At 54.8% G+C, this 16,135-nt stretch overlaps 1 protein-coding gene across 1 annotated transcript in view; it reads right to left on the bottom strand.

Annotated features, from left to right (window-relative positions):
• The window catches only part of LAMA3 (laminin subunit alpha 3), a 179,789-nt gene that overhangs the window by 102,960 nt on the left and 60,694 nt on the right, over window positions 1-16,135 (bottom strand). Inside the window, exons 19-22 of the mRNA XM_064170537.1 lie at window positions 15,543-15,703; window positions 11,960-12,068; window positions 8,583-8,680; window positions 1,061-1,226 (exon numbers count right to left, since the gene is read on the bottom strand). Coding sequence (XP_064026607.1) covers window positions 1,061-1,226; window positions 8,583-8,680; window positions 11,960-12,068; window positions 15,543-15,703 — 534 coding nt within the window. The remainder of the gene's footprint in view (window positions 1-1,060; window positions 1,227-8,582; window positions 8,681-11,959; window positions 12,069-15,542; window positions 15,704-16,135) is intronic.

Here is a 16,135-nt window from a genome sequence, read left to right as displayed (position 1 = left end):
GATGCTTCCCCCTGCTGGGCCCAGAGCAGTTTCAAAACTCACTGGAGAACATGCCAGGTTTGGTAGTAATTGTCAGGAGCTACCTTTTAGAGTGTTGTTTCTGTCCACGGGTCAGGTTAGAAGCTTCTGCCCTATGGTAAATGTGATGTGGCTAAACCTAGGCAGTGCTGCCAGGAGCAGGGAGTGGAACTTGGTGCTCACAGTCTCACAGTATCAGCAAGGTTGGAAGAGACCTCACAGCTCATCAAGCCCAACCCTTTAGCACAGAGCTCAAGGCCAGACCATGGCACCAAGTGCCACGTCCAGTCCTGCCTTGAACAGCTCCAGGGACGGCGACTCCACCACCTCCCCGGGCAGCCCATTCCAGTGTCCAATGACTCTCTCAGGGAAGAACTTTCTCCTCACCTCCAGCCTAAATCTCCCCTGGCACAGCCTGAGGCTGTGTCCTCTTGTTCTGGTGCTGGCCACCTGAGAGAAGAGAGCAACCTCCTCCTGGCCACAACCTCCCCTCAGGTAGTTGCAGACAGCAATAAGGTCTGCCCTGAGCCTCCTCTTCTCCAGGCTAACCAATCCCAGCTCCCTCAGCCTCTCCTCGTAGGGCTGTGCTCAAGGCCTCTCCCCAGCCTCGTTGCCCTTCTCTGGACACGCTCAAGCATCTCAATGTCCCTCCTAAACTGGGGGGCCCAGAACTGAACACAGCACTCAAGGTGTGGTCTAACCAGTGCAGAGTACAGGGGCAGAATGACCTCCCTGCTCCTGCTGGCCACACCATTCCTGATGCAGGCCAGGATGCCACTGGCTCTCTTGGCCACCTGGGCACACTGCTGGCTCATGTTCAGGCAGGTATCAATCAGCACCCCCAGATCACTCTCTGTCTGGCTGCTCTCAGCCACTCTGACCCCAGCCTGTATCTCCTCATGGCTCCCTTCCAACGTGATCTGTTCTGTGATTCTGTGATCATATCACATCATTCAGTTTTGATTCTCAAATCTTTGATAATTTTACCTTCATTAAGGACACACTTGGTGACTTAAGAAACACTTTTCCAAAGCTGAGATACCTGTAAGGGTGTCAGGGTGACTCCATGGACTGAGCCAGAAGGTAACGAGGCACTCTGTGCATCATGGAAGGTATTTCTCTGTGCTTCAGAATCTTCCCCATCCTTGAATGCATCCAAAACCAAAGCTGCTGATGGAGTGTCGTACCCTGAGGGTATGCATGTTGCACTAAACACAGTAAGTACAGTGGGGTCAGGAACATTTCTTAAGCACCATGAAAGGAAAAGCAGCTGAGTCACAGCAGCTCTTGCATGACACAGACCTGCAGCGAGCAATGCAACAGAGAGCCTCTGATGGTTTGGGCTGTAAGCAAACCAGCAAGGAAACGAAAAGCAGAGGCACAGGTTTAACCCCAAAGGGGAACACGTACAGTAGTTCATTTTATTCACTCCAAATGTCCAATATCTACAGAATCAAAGCATTGTCTCAGTTGGAAGAGACCTCCAAGGTCATCCAGTCCAACCCTTGGAATGGGCTGCCGAGGGAGGTGGAGAGGCACTGTCCCTGGGGGTGTTCAAGAAGAGACTGAACGAGGCACTTAGTGCCATGGTCTGGTTCACTGGCCAGGGCTGGGTGCTAGGTTGGACTGGATGAGCTTGGAGCTCTCTTCCAACCTGCTTGATTCTATGATCAACCCAACCCCACCATGGCCACCAAACCCTGGCCCCAGGTGTCCTGGCTACACCTTTCTGGAGCACCTCCAGCCATGGGCACTCCACCACCTCCCTGGGCAGCCTCTGCCAATCTCTGACCACTCCTGCACCAAAGACATTTTTCCTCCTCTCCAACCTAACCCTCCCCTGGCACAAGTTCAGGACATTTCCTCTCCTTCTGTCACCTGCTCCTAGGGAGCAGAGCCCAACCCCCACCTGCCTGCAGCCTCCTTTCAGGGAGCTGCTGCCCAAGTTTAGAGCCATGATCTGCCCAGGGCAAAAGGACAGGAAAGTTCTTACCCCCTAGAGGAGTAAACTAAAGACACTAAAAGCACATAAGGAATGGGAGGCTAAACATGAGAGCCATTTACACACACAGGAACACAAAAGGCATCCAGGGAAAAGGAACATCTACACAAACCAATCTGCCTCAGCCCTGGGCTCCATCTGGGCTGACCCAGCCAAAACCTTCCAGAGCCTTCCAAAACTTCCTCCTGCACTCAGCCTCAGCAGGCCCAGAAGAAGGCTGAATAGCCCCCAGCTAGACCCAGACCTACCAGGCTGAACTGCCCCTGCTAGACCCAGACCTACCAGGCTGAACTGACCCCAGCTAGACCCAGACCTACCAGGCTGAACTGCCCCTGCTAGACCCAGACCTACCAGGCTGAACTGCCCCTGCTAGACCCAGACCTGCCAGGCTGAACTGCCCCTGCTAGACCCAGACCTGCCAGGCTGAACTGCCCCTGCTAGACCCAGACCTGCCAGGCTGAACTGCCCCTGCTAGACCCAGACCTGCCAGGCTGAACTGACCCCAGCTAGACCCAGACCTACCAGGCTGAACTGCCCCTGCTAGACCCAGACCTACCAGGCTGAACTGACCCCTGCTAGACCCAGACCTACCAGGCTGAACTGCCCCTGCTAGACCCAGACCTGCCAGGCTGAACTGCCCCTGCTAGACCCAGACCTGCCAGGCTGAACTGACCCCAGCTAGACCCAGACCTACCAGGCTGAACTGCCCCTGCTAGACCCAGACCTACCAGGCTGAACTGCCCCTGCTAGACCCAGACCTGCCAGGCTGAACTGCCCCTGCTAGACCCAGACCTGCCAGGCTGAACTGCCCCTGCTAGACCCAGACCTGCCAGGCTGAACTGCCCCTGCTAGACCCAGACCTGCCAGGCTGAACTGCCCCTGCTAGACCCAGACCTGCCAGGCTGAACTGACCCCAGCTAGACCCAGACCTACCAGGCTGAACTGCCCCTGCTAGACCCAGACCTACCAGGCTGAACTGACCCCTGCTAGACCCAGACCTACCAGGCTGAACTGCCCCTGCTAGACCCAGACCTGCCAGGCTGAACTGCCCCTGCTAGACCCAGACCTGCCAGGCTGAACTGACCCCAGCTAGACCCAGACCTACCAGGCTGAACTGCCCCTGCTAGACCCAGACCTACCAGGCTGAACTGCCCCTGCTAGACCCAGACCTGCCAGGCTGAACTGCCCCTGCTAGACCCAGACCTGCCAGGCTGAACTGCCCCAGCTAGACCCAGACCTACCAGGCTGAACTGCCCCTGCTAGACCCAGACCTACCAGGCTGAACTGCCCCTGCTAGACCCAGACCTGCCAGGCTGAACTGCCCCTGCTAGACCCAGACCTGCCAGGCTGAACTGCCCCTGCTAGACCCAGACCTGCCAGGCTGAACTGCCCCTGCTAGACCCAGACCTGCCAGGCTGAACTGCCCCTGCTAGACCCAGACCTGCCAGGCTGAACTGCCCCTGCTAGACCCAGACCTACCAGGCTGAACTGCCCCTGCTAGACCCAGACCTACCAGGCTGAACTGCCCCTGCTAGACCCAGACCTGCCAGGCTGAACTGCCCCTGCTAGACCCAGACCTGCCAGGCTGAACTGCCCCTGCTAGACCCAGACCTGCCAGGCTGAACTGCCCCTGCTAGACCCAGACCTGCCAGGCTGAACTGCCCCCAGCTAGACCCAGACCTGCCAGGCTGAACTGCCCCTGCTAGACCCAGACCTGCCAGGCTGAACTGCCCCTGCTAGACCCAGACCTGCCAGGCTGAACTGCCCCTGCTAGACCCAGACCTGCCAGGCTGAACTGCCCCCCCTGCCCAGTGCCTCAATGTCCCCCAGAGTCCTGCACAGGCCCAGAGGCAGGGGCAGGAAGGAGCCTGCCAGGCAAGGCCTGGAGAAGGCCTCTGCCCCCCTGACCAACCTCCCCCAGAGAGCAGGGAGAGACAAGCCTGGCCCTGAGCTGCCTCCCGCAGGGGGCACAGGAGCACAGAGCAGGTTACAGCTCCTTGGGCCTCCTCCTGGTGCAGCTGCCCTGCCCTGGGTCCCTGCAGGACCTTCCCTGTGGCTGTACCAAGTGACTAACTCTGCTTAGCCTGCAGAGAGCAATGAGCTCTGCCCTCAGCCTCCTCTGCCCCACACCAACCCCCCAGCCCCCGCAGCTGTTCCTTCCCAGCCCTCTGGACCCTTCCCCAGCTCGGGTGCCCTTCTCTGGCCCTGCTCCAGCCTCTCAGTGTCCTTCTTGGAGTGAGGAGCCCAAAACTGAGCCCAGGGCTCAAGCTGAGGCCTCAGCAGTGCTGAGCAGAGAGGCAGGAGTGCAGCTGCCATGGGAAGGGATTGCTGGGGATGGAGAGGCTGAGGGAGCTGGGGGGGTGCAGCCTGCAGCAGAGGAGGCTCAGGGCAGAGCTCATTGCTGCCTGCAGCTGCCTGCAGGGAGGCTGTAGCCAGGTGGGGTTGGGCTCTGCTGCCAGGCAGCCAGGGACAGAAGAAGGGGACACAGCCTCAAGCTGTGCCAAGGCAGGTACAGGCTGGCTGTGAGGAGGAAGTTGTTGTCAGAGAGAGTGATTGGCACTGGAATGGGCTGCCCAGGGAGGTGGTGGAGTGGCTGTGCCTGGAGGTGTTGCAGCCAAGCCTGGCTGGGGCACTTAGTGCCATGGTCTGGTTGGTTGGGCAGGGCTGGGTGCTAGGTTGGGCTGGGTGAGCTTGGAGCTCTCTTCCAGCCTGCCTGATTCTATGATTCTCTATGATTCTATGAAGCAGGAGTGCCCAAAGTTAAATTAATTGCCCCTACTCCAGCCAGCCTCATTCACCAGAACCTGTGCTCATGTTGAGTTCCCAGTGCCACAGGTGTGTCTGGAGCTGTATCCTTGCATCCAGGTTTGCCCCCTGAAGTCCATGGCACTGCTGAAGCACTTAGAAGCTAAAGATACACTCAGGCATTTGTAGAGTTAGAGCCCAAACCAGTAAGAGAGCTCCCTGAGAGAATCAGAGTCATGGACTCAAGCAGGCTGGAAGAGAGCTCCAAGCTCACCCAGCCCAACCTAGCACCCAGCCCTGCCCAACCAACCAGACCATGGCACTAAGTGCCCCAGCCAGGCTTGGCTGCAACACCTCCAGCCACAGCCACTCCACCACCTCCCTGGGCAGCCCATTCCAGTGCCAATCACTCTCTCTGACAACAACTTCCTAACAACATCCAGCCTAGACCTGCCCTGGCACAGCTTCAGGCTGTGTCCCCTTCTTCTGTCCCTGGCTGCCTGGCAGCAGAGCCCAACCCCACCTGGCTACAGCCTCCCTGCAGGCAGCTGCAGACAGCAATGAGTTCTGCCCTGAGCCTCCTCTGCTGCAGGCTGCACACCCCCAGCTCCCTCAGCCTCTCCTCACAGGGCTGTGCTCCAGGCCCCTCCCCAGCCTTGCTGCCCTTCTCCAAACACCTTCCAGCACCTCAGCATCTCTCTGCAATGGAGGAGCCCAGAACTGGACACAGCACTCCAGGGGTGGCCTGAGCAGTGCTGAGCACAGGGGCACAAGAACCTCCCTTGTCCTGCTGCCCACACTGCTCCTGAGCCAGCCCAGGATGCCATTGGCTCTGCTGCCCACCTGGGCACTGCTGCCTCCTCTGCAGCTCCTCTCTGCCAGCACCCCCAGCTCCCTCTCTGCCTGGCTGCTCTCAGCCACTCTGCCCCCAGCCTGTAGTGCTGCTTGGGGTTGTTGTGGCCAAAGTGTAGAACCTGCCCTTGGCCTTGTCAAAGTAAAGTATTACAAGAGATTAAAAACAGGAGACCAAAGTACAAGGAAGCAATTTCCACATTAGCTTGAGGTGAATTCATGCTTTTTAACCAGCCTTTCCCCCTCCTTTTTCTCAGCACCTAAATGCCCAAGAGATACTTCCTCTTGGTGAGAGAAGTACCTGCAGTATCTCAGAAAGCTGCTCCCAGTTGTAAAACTCTGAGCAGGACAACTCAAGCTGTGCCCCAAAGCTGTGCATGCTTGCAAGCCAAGGACACTCAGGTGCTGCTGCCCAATTTAGCAGCCAGAGTTTGCTGCTTTCTGTTTCAATCCAACCCATTACATGAGAAGCTTCAGTCTGAAAAACTGTCACACCTGCTCACCAGCTCTCTCTGCCTCTCAACTCCTGCAAAGGACATTGGCTTTTACTCTCAGCTCCTTCCCACTGCCAAACTGGTAGGAATAAGCCTTAGGAAAGGTTTCCATGGAGCAAAACTAGAAATGGGTAGATTCAGTTTGGATGTTAAGAAGAAATTCTTCGCCATGAGGGTGCTGAGGTTGCCCAGGGAGGTGGTGGAAGCCTTATCTCTGGAGGTGTTTAAGGCCAGGCTGGATGAGGCTCTGAGCAATCTGCTCTAGAGTGAGGTGTCCTTGCCCAAGGCAGAGGGGTTGGAACTGGATGATCCTTGGGGTCTCTTCCACCCCAGACTGATTCAACTTGGCATTTCAACTTAGTATTTCAACTTGGCAATGAAGGCTTTTAACTCAAAGTGCTTCCAACTGCTACTGAGTGCACTGATCCCCTGCATCCTGAAAGAGACCCAGGAAACTCCCACATGGCTTTGGAAGGAAAGGAGTCTTGCCCTGCCAAGGGGCTACGAACCCACCACACTCCTGCATCTCTCACAGGCTGTGAGTCACTCAGAGAATCAGGGTGCTTGGAAAAGACCTTTAAGGTCATCAAGTCCAACACCTCCACGAGCACTAAACCATGTCCCCAAGTGCCACATCTACTCCTTTGTGTTTATTAGAAACACTTAACTGCAGCTACCCAGGGAAAGGTTCTTGGCTGCTGGAGCCACTTTGCCCTTTTCCTGGCAACTTCTGTCCTGTAGCTGGGCCCAGGCAACCCCAAACACCAATCCAGGCTGAGCAGGGACTGGCTGGAGAGCAGCACTGAGGAGAGGGACTTGGGGGTGCTGGGGGATGAGAAGCTCAGCAGGAGCCAGCAGTGTGCACTTGCAGCCCAGAGAGCAACCAGAGCCTGGGCTGCAGCAGCAGCAGTGTGGGCAGCAGGGCCAGGGAGGGGATCCTGCCCCTCTGCTCTGCTCTGCTGAGACCCCACCTGGAGTCCTGCATCCAGTTCTGGAGCCCCTGGGACAGGAGGGATGTGGAGGTGCTGGAAGGTGTCCAGAGCAGGGCCAGGAGGATGAGCAGAGGGCTGGAGCTGCTCTGCTGTGAGGACAGGCAGAGAGAGTTGGGGCTCTGCAGGCTGGAGAGGAGAAGGCTCCCAGGTGACCTTCTTGTGGCCTTCCAGTATCTGAAGTGGGCTACAAGAAAGCTGGGGAGGGACTTTTTAGGCTGTCAGGTAGTGATAGGACTGGGGGGAATGGAACAGAGCTGGAAATGGGCAGAGTCAGCCTGGATGTTAGGAAGAAATTGTTCAGCATGAGAGTGGTGAGAGACTGGCAGGGTTTGCCCAGGGAGGTGGTTGAGGCCCCATCCCTGGAGGTGTTTAAGGCCAGGCTGGATGAGGCTCTGAGCAACCTGATCTAGTGTGAGGTGTCCCTGGGCATGGCAGGGGGGTTGGAACTGGCTGAACTTTGTGGTCTCTTCCAGCCCTGCCTGATTCTGTGCTTCTAGGAAAGATAAGGAGAAAAAACATTGAGCATAAAATCTACCAAAAGGTTTTTCATTTAAAGCAGAAGAGAGAGGGGAACTGAAACAAAGCACAGGAGAAGTGGAAGTGTTTAAGGCCAGGCTGGATTAGACTCTGAGCAACCTGATCTAATTTAAGGTCCACAGAAGCTGGATGATCCTTGGGGTCCTTCCAACCCTGACAATTCTCTGGTCCTAGGCAGTGTAACAGAACTGAAATGGGGCACAGCTTGGAAGCTGCAGTGTTGGATTCTCTTTGGAAAGCACTCAGCTAATGCTCTGCAGAACCCACACCTGACCCCTTGGCAAGCAGAAGCTCAGGTGCAAGAGATCAACCAGCAGCCTGGGTCAACCAAGCCACATGTGAGTGGACTCTGGTCCTGCTCAGGTATCATGGAGGTGAAAGATCTCCTGCCATGGCTGTGCAGGGTGAATGCTGAGGGCACATCTACCACACAGCCCCCATGTTGAGATGGGCAAGAAAGGGCTTAGTTGTCGAGTGGGGGTTTACATGTTGAGTACTTTGGTGCTGTTAGGTTGAGCAGGTGGATTTGTGCCTGGAAGGGCAGCCACAGCCTCCACTTGGGGACAAATTAAAGCCATTTTGGAGCAGCTGAAGCAGTAACGAGCAGAAAGAGCTCCAGATGGAGCAGCAAGCACCTCAGGCCTCCAAAGTGGCAACATTTCTCCAGCTTCAACACCCATCACAGTGGATGGCCAGGGGAAGATGAGCCTTTTCTATCTCATCAGTGCTCAGCTGTCCAGATGGGTGAGGAAGAGACTAATGTGCACAAAATCCTGGGCAGGACTGTCTAGATTCACCTAACACTGCAGCTTCTTTACAAGTACCACTTGGCACAAGTGGCCTACAAACCACCACTGAGCATTCAGAAGACTTCAAACCCCATTTAGTTTGTCTTTCAAGGCCTTCTTCTGACAATACAAAGGATAAAAGCAAACAAGTTACCTTCCAGCATGGCTCCTGCTGTAGGCAGCTGTGCACTGCACTTTAGGATCCACATACTCTGGAGAAAAGTCTTCAGCTGGTATAACACAGACCTTGTGCTGAAAAAGGACAAGGCACAATTAACAATTAATGTCTCTTCCCCCCACTGACAGGTGATGGAAGGAGAGGAAATGTCCTGAACTTGTGCCAGGGGAGGGTTAGGTTGGAGAGAAGGAAAAATGTCTTTGGTGCCAGAGTGGTCAGGGACTGGCAGAGGCTGCCCAGGGAGGTGGTGGAGTGCCCATGGCTGGAGGTGCTGCAGAGAGCTGTGGCCATGGCACTTCAAAGAGTCTGCCTTGAGCCACAACATAAAGGACATGGATCTGTTGGACAGGTTCCTGATGGGGACCACAAAGATGATCAGAGGGCTGGAGAGCCTCTCCTTTGAGGGCAGGCTGAGAGAGTTGGAGCTGTTCAGCCTGAAGAGAAGGCTCCAGAGAGACCTTAGAGCAGCCTCCAGTACCTGAAGGGGGCTACAGGAGAGCTGGGGAGGGACTTGCATAAGGGCTTGCAGTGACAGGACAAGAGGCCATGGTGTTAGACTGGAGCTGGGTAGGTTCAGATTGGACATGAAGAAGTTTTTGACTATGAGAATGGTGAAACACTGGAATGGGTTTCTCAGAGCAGTGTTTGACACCTCCTCCTTGGAAGTGCTCAAGGCCAGGGTGGAGGAGGCCTTGAGCAACCTGGGCCAGTGGAAGGTGTCCTTGCCCATGGCAGGGAGGCTGCAACTTTAATGTCCAGAATGGTCACAGAATGGTAGGGGTTGGGAGGGACCTCCAGAGATCATCAAGTCCAACTCCCCTGACAGAGCAGGGTCACTCAGGACAGGACCCAGCCTCTTGCCCCCACAGCTCCTTTAGCTCTTGCTGAGCATTGCTCAGATCCCCTCTGGAGCTGCCCTTCTGCAGGCTCTCAGCCCCAGGGCTCTCAGCCTTTGCTCCTCACAGAGCTGCTCCAGGCCCCTCAGCAGCTTTGCAGCCTCCCCTGGACTGCCCCCAGCACTTCCCTGTCTCTCTGGAACTGGGGAGCCCAGAACTGGTCTCAGAACTCCAGATGTGACCTCAGTAGAGTTGAAGAGAGTATGAGGAGAATGCTGCTTGACCTGCTGCCTGCACCCTTCCTCATGCACTGCAGGACACCTCTGACCTTCTTGGCCCTGGGGCTGTGTTTGAGGCTCATGGGGAACTCGACCACCAACACCCTCAGGTCCTTTCCCACAGAGCTGCTTCCCAGCAGGCCAGCCCTCACCTCCTCCTGGTGAACAGCACTCTTGGAGCACAACATGCAAGTGCAGCTGCTCACCAGCTGCAGGCAAGCTCTTCCAACTCATAGAATAGAATAGAATCATAGAATCAATCAGGTTGGAAGAGACCTCCAAGATCATCCAGTCCAACCTATCCCCCAGCGTGCACAATTGTGCTTGCACACAAATTCCTCTATCAACATGCTGCTGACTACAATGTCATAAAGAAACAGATGAAAACAGGTGGCTAAAAGCCACTGACTCACTGCAATTAAGTCTGTTCTCCTTCTGACACAATTACTTTGCAGGTTTGAATGTCAGTTGAGAAAATGCTGTTGCACAACTTCTTCTAACAGGCTAACAGGATAACAACTCACACCTTCCCTTCCAACCATGACTCCATGAAGGCTGTCCTCAAGAACCCTATTTCCCCTTTATTTAGGCCAGACTTCTGAATTCCAGTGTTGGAGGTGGTTCCCTTTGCCACTCTGCTTCATATGACAGAGGGTCAAAGCAGGATCTTTAACTCCAGAGCTGCCTCCATTGGCTCCATGACTAGCACCCATCTGGCAGAAGCAATTCCTTCTCCCCTTCTTCCTATCTTTAGGTGCAGTCTTTACACTTAGCACAGAGGAATGTTTCCTGTTGGCATTGATCTTGCAGCATTTGATTCAGAAAAGGAGAAATCAGAAATAAAAGCAGAGATTCTTAGCACAGGAAACTTCCAGGTGTGGGGATGCAGACTAATATCTCTTGCATTTGGATCTGGATTAGCACAGGAACTGATGCTGTGAGTTGCAAAGGTCTCTGCTCACACTGCTGTACACTGCCTCATGAAAGGAAGGCAGCAGGTACCAGCTGCCAACAGTGCCAGGAAACTGCTCTGCCTTTGTAGCTGAGTTTCAGCTCTGGATTTGACTCAGTTTATAGCTGAGCTTCAGCTCTGGATTTTAACCAATTGTGTAACTCACTTCCTAAAGTAGAGAACACAAATAACAGGAGAAAACTGGTGTGCAGAAAGCTCTATTCCTGGGGTGGCCCAGAGAGGGCAGTGAAGGATTTTAATTCCAAGTACTTCAACTTGGCGATGAAGGCTTTTAACTCAAAGTGCTTCCAACTGATCCTGAATTCTGAAAGAGACCCAGGAAACTCCCACATGGCTTTGGAAGAAAAGGAGTCTGCTCTGGCAGCCCAGAGAGCAACCAGAGCCTGGGCTGCAGCAGCAGCAGTGTGGGCAGCAGGGCCAGGGAGGTGATCCTGCCCTTCTGCTCTGCTCTGCTGAGACCACACCTGGAGTGCTGCATCCAGCTCTGGAGCCTCTGGGGCAGGAGGGATGTGGAGGTGCTGGAAGGTGTCCAGAGCAGGGCCAGGAGGATGAGCAAAGGGCTGGAGCTGCTCTGCTGTGAGGAGAGACTGAGGGAGTTGGCACTGTGCAGTCTGAAGAGGAGAAGGCTCCCAGGTGACCTTCTTGTGGCCTTTCAGTGTCTGAAGTGGGCTACAAGAAAGCTGGGGAGGGACTTTTTAGGTTGTCAGGGAGTGACAGGACTGGGGGCAATGGAACAGAGCTGGAAATGGGTAGAGTCAGCCTGGATGTGAGGAAAAAATTGTTCAGCATGAGGGTAGTGAGAGCCTGGCAGGGGTTGCCCAGGGAGGTGGTGGAAGCCTCATCCCTGGAGGTGTTTAAGGCCAGGCTGGATGAGGCTCTGAGCAACCTGATCTAGCGTGAGGTGTCCCTGCCCATGGCAGGGGGGTTGGAGCTGGCTGAACTTTGTGGTCCCTTCCAGCCCTGACTGATTCTGTGCTTCTAGGAAAGATAAGGAGAAAAAACATTGAGCATAAAATCTACCAAAAGGTTTTTCACTTAAAGCAGAAGAGAGAGGGGAACTGAAACAAAGCCCAAGTGGAACAAGCTTTGCCAGGAAAGGCAAAGTCCTGCTGGCCTTTGAAACTGAGCAAGTTTGCCTCAGCTCTATAAAGCAACACCTTCAAGCAGCTGACAGGCACTTCCCACATTACCACACAGCATGTGAGCACAGGCTGATTGTGTCAAGGACCAAGAATGACAAGAGGGAAAGGAGAGATGGGAACTCACCAGAAGCAAATGCAGTGCTGCTGCTGTGAGGTGCATCTTGGTGTCTGCTAGAAGGTCATAGGCTGCAATGCGGTTCCCATCGTCAACGACAGCGCTGCGACAGAGGAAGCTGGGACAGGAGGCAGGGTTACATCTGAGCCTGCTGCCACTGCCATGCTCTTCAGGCTGCTAGCTCAGCTGCCTGCCTTGCCTGGCCTCACTGCTGGTGCCCAGTCACCCTGCTGGATGCCAAGAGCCCTTAGGAGATGGGTGAATGTGCAGTAGGAGGAGCAGTGTGGGCAGCAGGACAGGGGAGGTTCTTGTGCCCCTGTGCTCAGCACTGCTCAGGACACACCTGGAGTGCTGTGTCCAGTTCTGGGCTCCTCAGTTCAAGAGAGATGCTGAGGTGCTGGAAGGTGTTGAGAGCAGGGCAGCAAGGCTGGGGAGGGGCCTGGAGCACAGCCCTGTGAGGAGAGGCTGAGGGAGCTGGGGGGGTGCAGCCTGCAGCAGAGGAGGCTCAGGGCAGAGCTCATTGCTGCCTGCAGCTGCCTGCAGGGAGGCTGTAGCCAGGTGGGGTTGGGCTCTGCTGCCAGGCAGCCAGCAACAGAAGAAGGGGACAGAGCCTCAAGCTGTGTCAGGGCAGGTCTAGGCTGGATGTGAGGAGGAAGTTGTTGTCAGAGAGAGTGATTGGCATTGGAATGGGCTGCCCAGGGAGGTGGTGGAGTGTGGCCTAACCAGTGCTGAGTACAGGGGAAAGAGCCTTGCTAATGCCTTTGATCTTTGCCTCCTTCAGTCAGAATGACCTCTGAAACTTGCCAAAAGTAGCACCAGTTCCCTTTTGCTACAGAGAAGTCATTTTAAGGCTCTGATTTCTTCTGCACTTCTGCTCAGCTAGGGCAGCCAGCATGCCATGGGTGCCAGGGCAGCCAGCATGCCATGGGTGAGAAGCTGGAGCCACCATCACAGCTGCTTTGTTTCTCCTCTAGGAACCAGAAATTGGGGAATTTTCACTCTTGTTTAGGGCACAGCTGAGGAACAAGCTCAGCTCAGACCTAATGACACTGAGAGCAAAGAAATTCAGGTTCCTTATTTGCAGTCTGCTGGAAGCTTGCAACGTTCTGCTCTGTTATGAAGCTCTGTTGGGAATAACCAAGCTCACAGAGCTGTGAGCAGGCCTGGCACAAGATACTCCTTGATCTTACCTGTATGTGCCTCACTCTGGCATTCATAGAATCACAGAATCAAGCAGGTTGGAAGAGACCTCCAAGATCATCCAGTCCAACCTATCCCCCAGCCCTATCCAGTCAACCAGACCATGGCACTAAGTGCCTCATCCAGGCTTTGCTTGAACACCTCCAGGCACAGCCACTCCACCACCTCCCTGGGCAGCCCATTCCAATGCCAATCACTCTCTCTGTGAAGAACTTCCTCTAACATCCAGCCTAGACTTTCCCTGGCACAACTTGAGGCTGTGTCCCCTTGTTCTGTTGCTGGCTGCCTGGCAGCAGAGCCCAACCCCACCTGGCTACAGCCTCCCTGCAGGCAGCTGCAGACAGCAATGAGCTCTGCCCTGAGCCTCCTCTGCTGCAGGCTGCACACCCCCAGCTCCCTCAGCCTCTCCTCATAGGGTTTGTGTTCCAGGCCCCTCCCCAGCCTTGCTGCCCTTCTCCAAACACCTTCCAGCACCTCAACATCTCTCTTGAATTGAGGGGCCCAGAACTGGACACAGCACTCAAGGGGTGGCCTGAGCAGTGCTGAGTACAGGGGCAGAAGAACCTCCCTTGTCCTGCTGCCCACACTGCTCCTGAGCCAGCCCAGGATGCCATTGGCTCTGCTGCCCACCTGGGCACTCTGCTGGTTCATCTTCAGCTTACTATCTATCAGCACCCCCAGCTCCCTCTCTGCCTGGCTGCTCTCAGCCACTCTGGCCCCAGCCTGTAGTCCTGCTTGGGGTTGTTGTGGCCCAAGTGTAGAACCCTGCACTTGGCCTTGTTCAGTCTCATCCCCTTGGCCTCTGCCCACCCATCCAGCCTGGCCAGGTCCCTCTGCAGGACTTATTTTTCAGCAGCAGAGACTCGCAGCTCCCTGCTTAGGGAAGATGACACAGCAGCTTCCTTGCAGTGTGACCATTAGCTTCATGCAGAATGGCTGCAGAAGGGCTTTGCTGCAGTGCCACGTTAAAGAGGCAAGGGCTTGCTTTGTGTTGTCATCAGCAGGGTCTTAACGTGTCACATCACCAAACAGCTATGTCCCAAGAGCCCATAAAAGGTGTTGGGGAGTTAAAAACAAAGCCATCAAGTGGAAGGCTGACATCAAGTAGTTTGGGGCTCAGAGTGTCACATAAAAGCTTCTCCCAGCACCAGCCTGACAGGGTCCCTGCTCCACGAGGCTCTGCTCTGGATCACAAAGGTGCTGATGAAAAGGATTTTTCTTACTGTCAAACTGCCAGCTGAAGACTTGGCTCACAGCAAAGACAGAGGCATGTCTGTAGTGCCCTGGCACTGGCTGGGCTCTCCCAAGGGTGCCAACATCTGCAGGATCACAACTCTAGTTTGAGTCATCAACATACTCAAAGACCATCTCACTCAGGACAGACCAAACCCCTTGGGCAGAAACATCTGCACTAACCTCAGCAGTCAGCATTGGGCTGAAGAGCTGCCCACAGCCTAGCAGCCAGAGCACAGCTACACCCAGCACTTCCAAGGCCTTTATCCTTCTGCTTCAGCACATCTGGCTAGAAATGGTGGCAGTGCTCTTGTAAGCCTGGCAGCTATGGGTTTTACAGCCAAAGCCCTTGGACATGCTTTCAACTGAACAAAACCAGTGCAGGCATCTGCAGCCAGCAGTGATGCTCCTCCACTGGATTCACAGAAGGATAAGCTGCTGGTGAGAGTCCAACAGAGCTCCAAAGATGCTGAAGGGACTGCAGCATCTCTGAGGAGGACAGGCTGAGAGCCCTGAGGCTGTCGAGCCTGGTGAAGAGCAGCCCCAGAGGGGATCTGATCAATGCTCAGCAAGAGCTAAAGGGTGGGGATCAGGAGGGTGGAGTGAGACTCCTGTCAGTGGTACTCAGTGACAGGACAAGGGGCAATGGGCACAAACTGGAACCCACTGCAAGCCCTGGAGCAGGCTGCCCAGAGAGGTTGTGGAGTCTCCTCCTCTGCAGAGATTCCAAACCCTCCTGGACATTGTGATCCTGGGCAAGCTGCTGTGGGTGACTTTGCTTTAGCCAGGGGGATGGACTGGCTGACCTCCAGAGCTGCCTTCTAAGCTCACCATGCTGGGATTCTGTGTGCTGCATGAATGCTCATGAAAACACCAATCCTTTGTATAGGAAACGTTCACTGTTCCTCTAGTGAAACTCAGCAGCTGCAGTGAACTTTCAGAGTGACTGAAGCAGTATCAGTCCTGGCTGCACAGAGACAGTTAAAGTCTGTCCAACACCCACAGACCCATGCAGGTACTTGCAAATCACCCCAAACCTGAACCATCTACATAGTTCCCAATATATATTCCAACACCTACATAGATTACAATGTACAAAACCAGAATCAGAGCCCATCTGCTGGTTTAGTTGTTCAGTGGTTCCACCAGGCACTCTTACCTGTATTTACAGCTGTATATTCTCACTCTGCCTCTGGTGGCAGACCCAGGGCTCTGTATTTCTACCTGGGCAGTGTACAGCTGATCCTCTTCATTGGCATATTCAAACACCAGAGCATAGCGACCCACCTGAGGAACCTTTAAGGTCATCTCTACGTGGACCTAGGTCAAGATCATTGAAAAGGAAAAAGCATGAGTCCAGGGCCAGCTCTCACGGAGTCACAGACTGCACTGAGTTGGAAAGGGCCCTCAAAGGTCATCTTGTACAGCCCTCTGCACTCAGCAGGGACACCTCCAAACACATCTCAAGCTGTGCCAGGGCAGGTTGAGGCTGGATGTGAGGAGGAAGTTGTTGGCAGAGAGAGTGATTGGCATTGGAATGGGCTGCCCAGGGAGGTGGTGGAGTGGCCGTGGCTGGAGGTGTTGCAGCCAAGCCTGGCTGGGGCACTTAGTGCCATGGTCTGGTTGGTTGGGCAGGGCTGGGTGCTCGGTTGGGCTGGGGGAGCTTGGAGCTCTCTTCCAACCTGCTTGGTTCTATGATACATCAGTCTGCCCAGGGCAAATCAAATCTGACCTTGAATACTTTCAGGGATG

This window comes from Pogoniulus pusillus, chromosome 34 (assembly GCF_015220805.1).
Source record: "Pogoniulus pusillus isolate bPogPus1 chromosome 34, bPogPus1.pri, whole genome shotgun sequence".
In the NCBI taxonomy this organism is placed as follows: Eukaryota; Metazoa; Chordata; class Aves; order Piciformes; family Lybiidae; genus Pogoniulus; species Pogoniulus pusillus.
The sequence above is the reverse complement of the archived record's forward strand: the minus strand, read 5'-3'. Positions and strand labels throughout refer to the sequence as shown.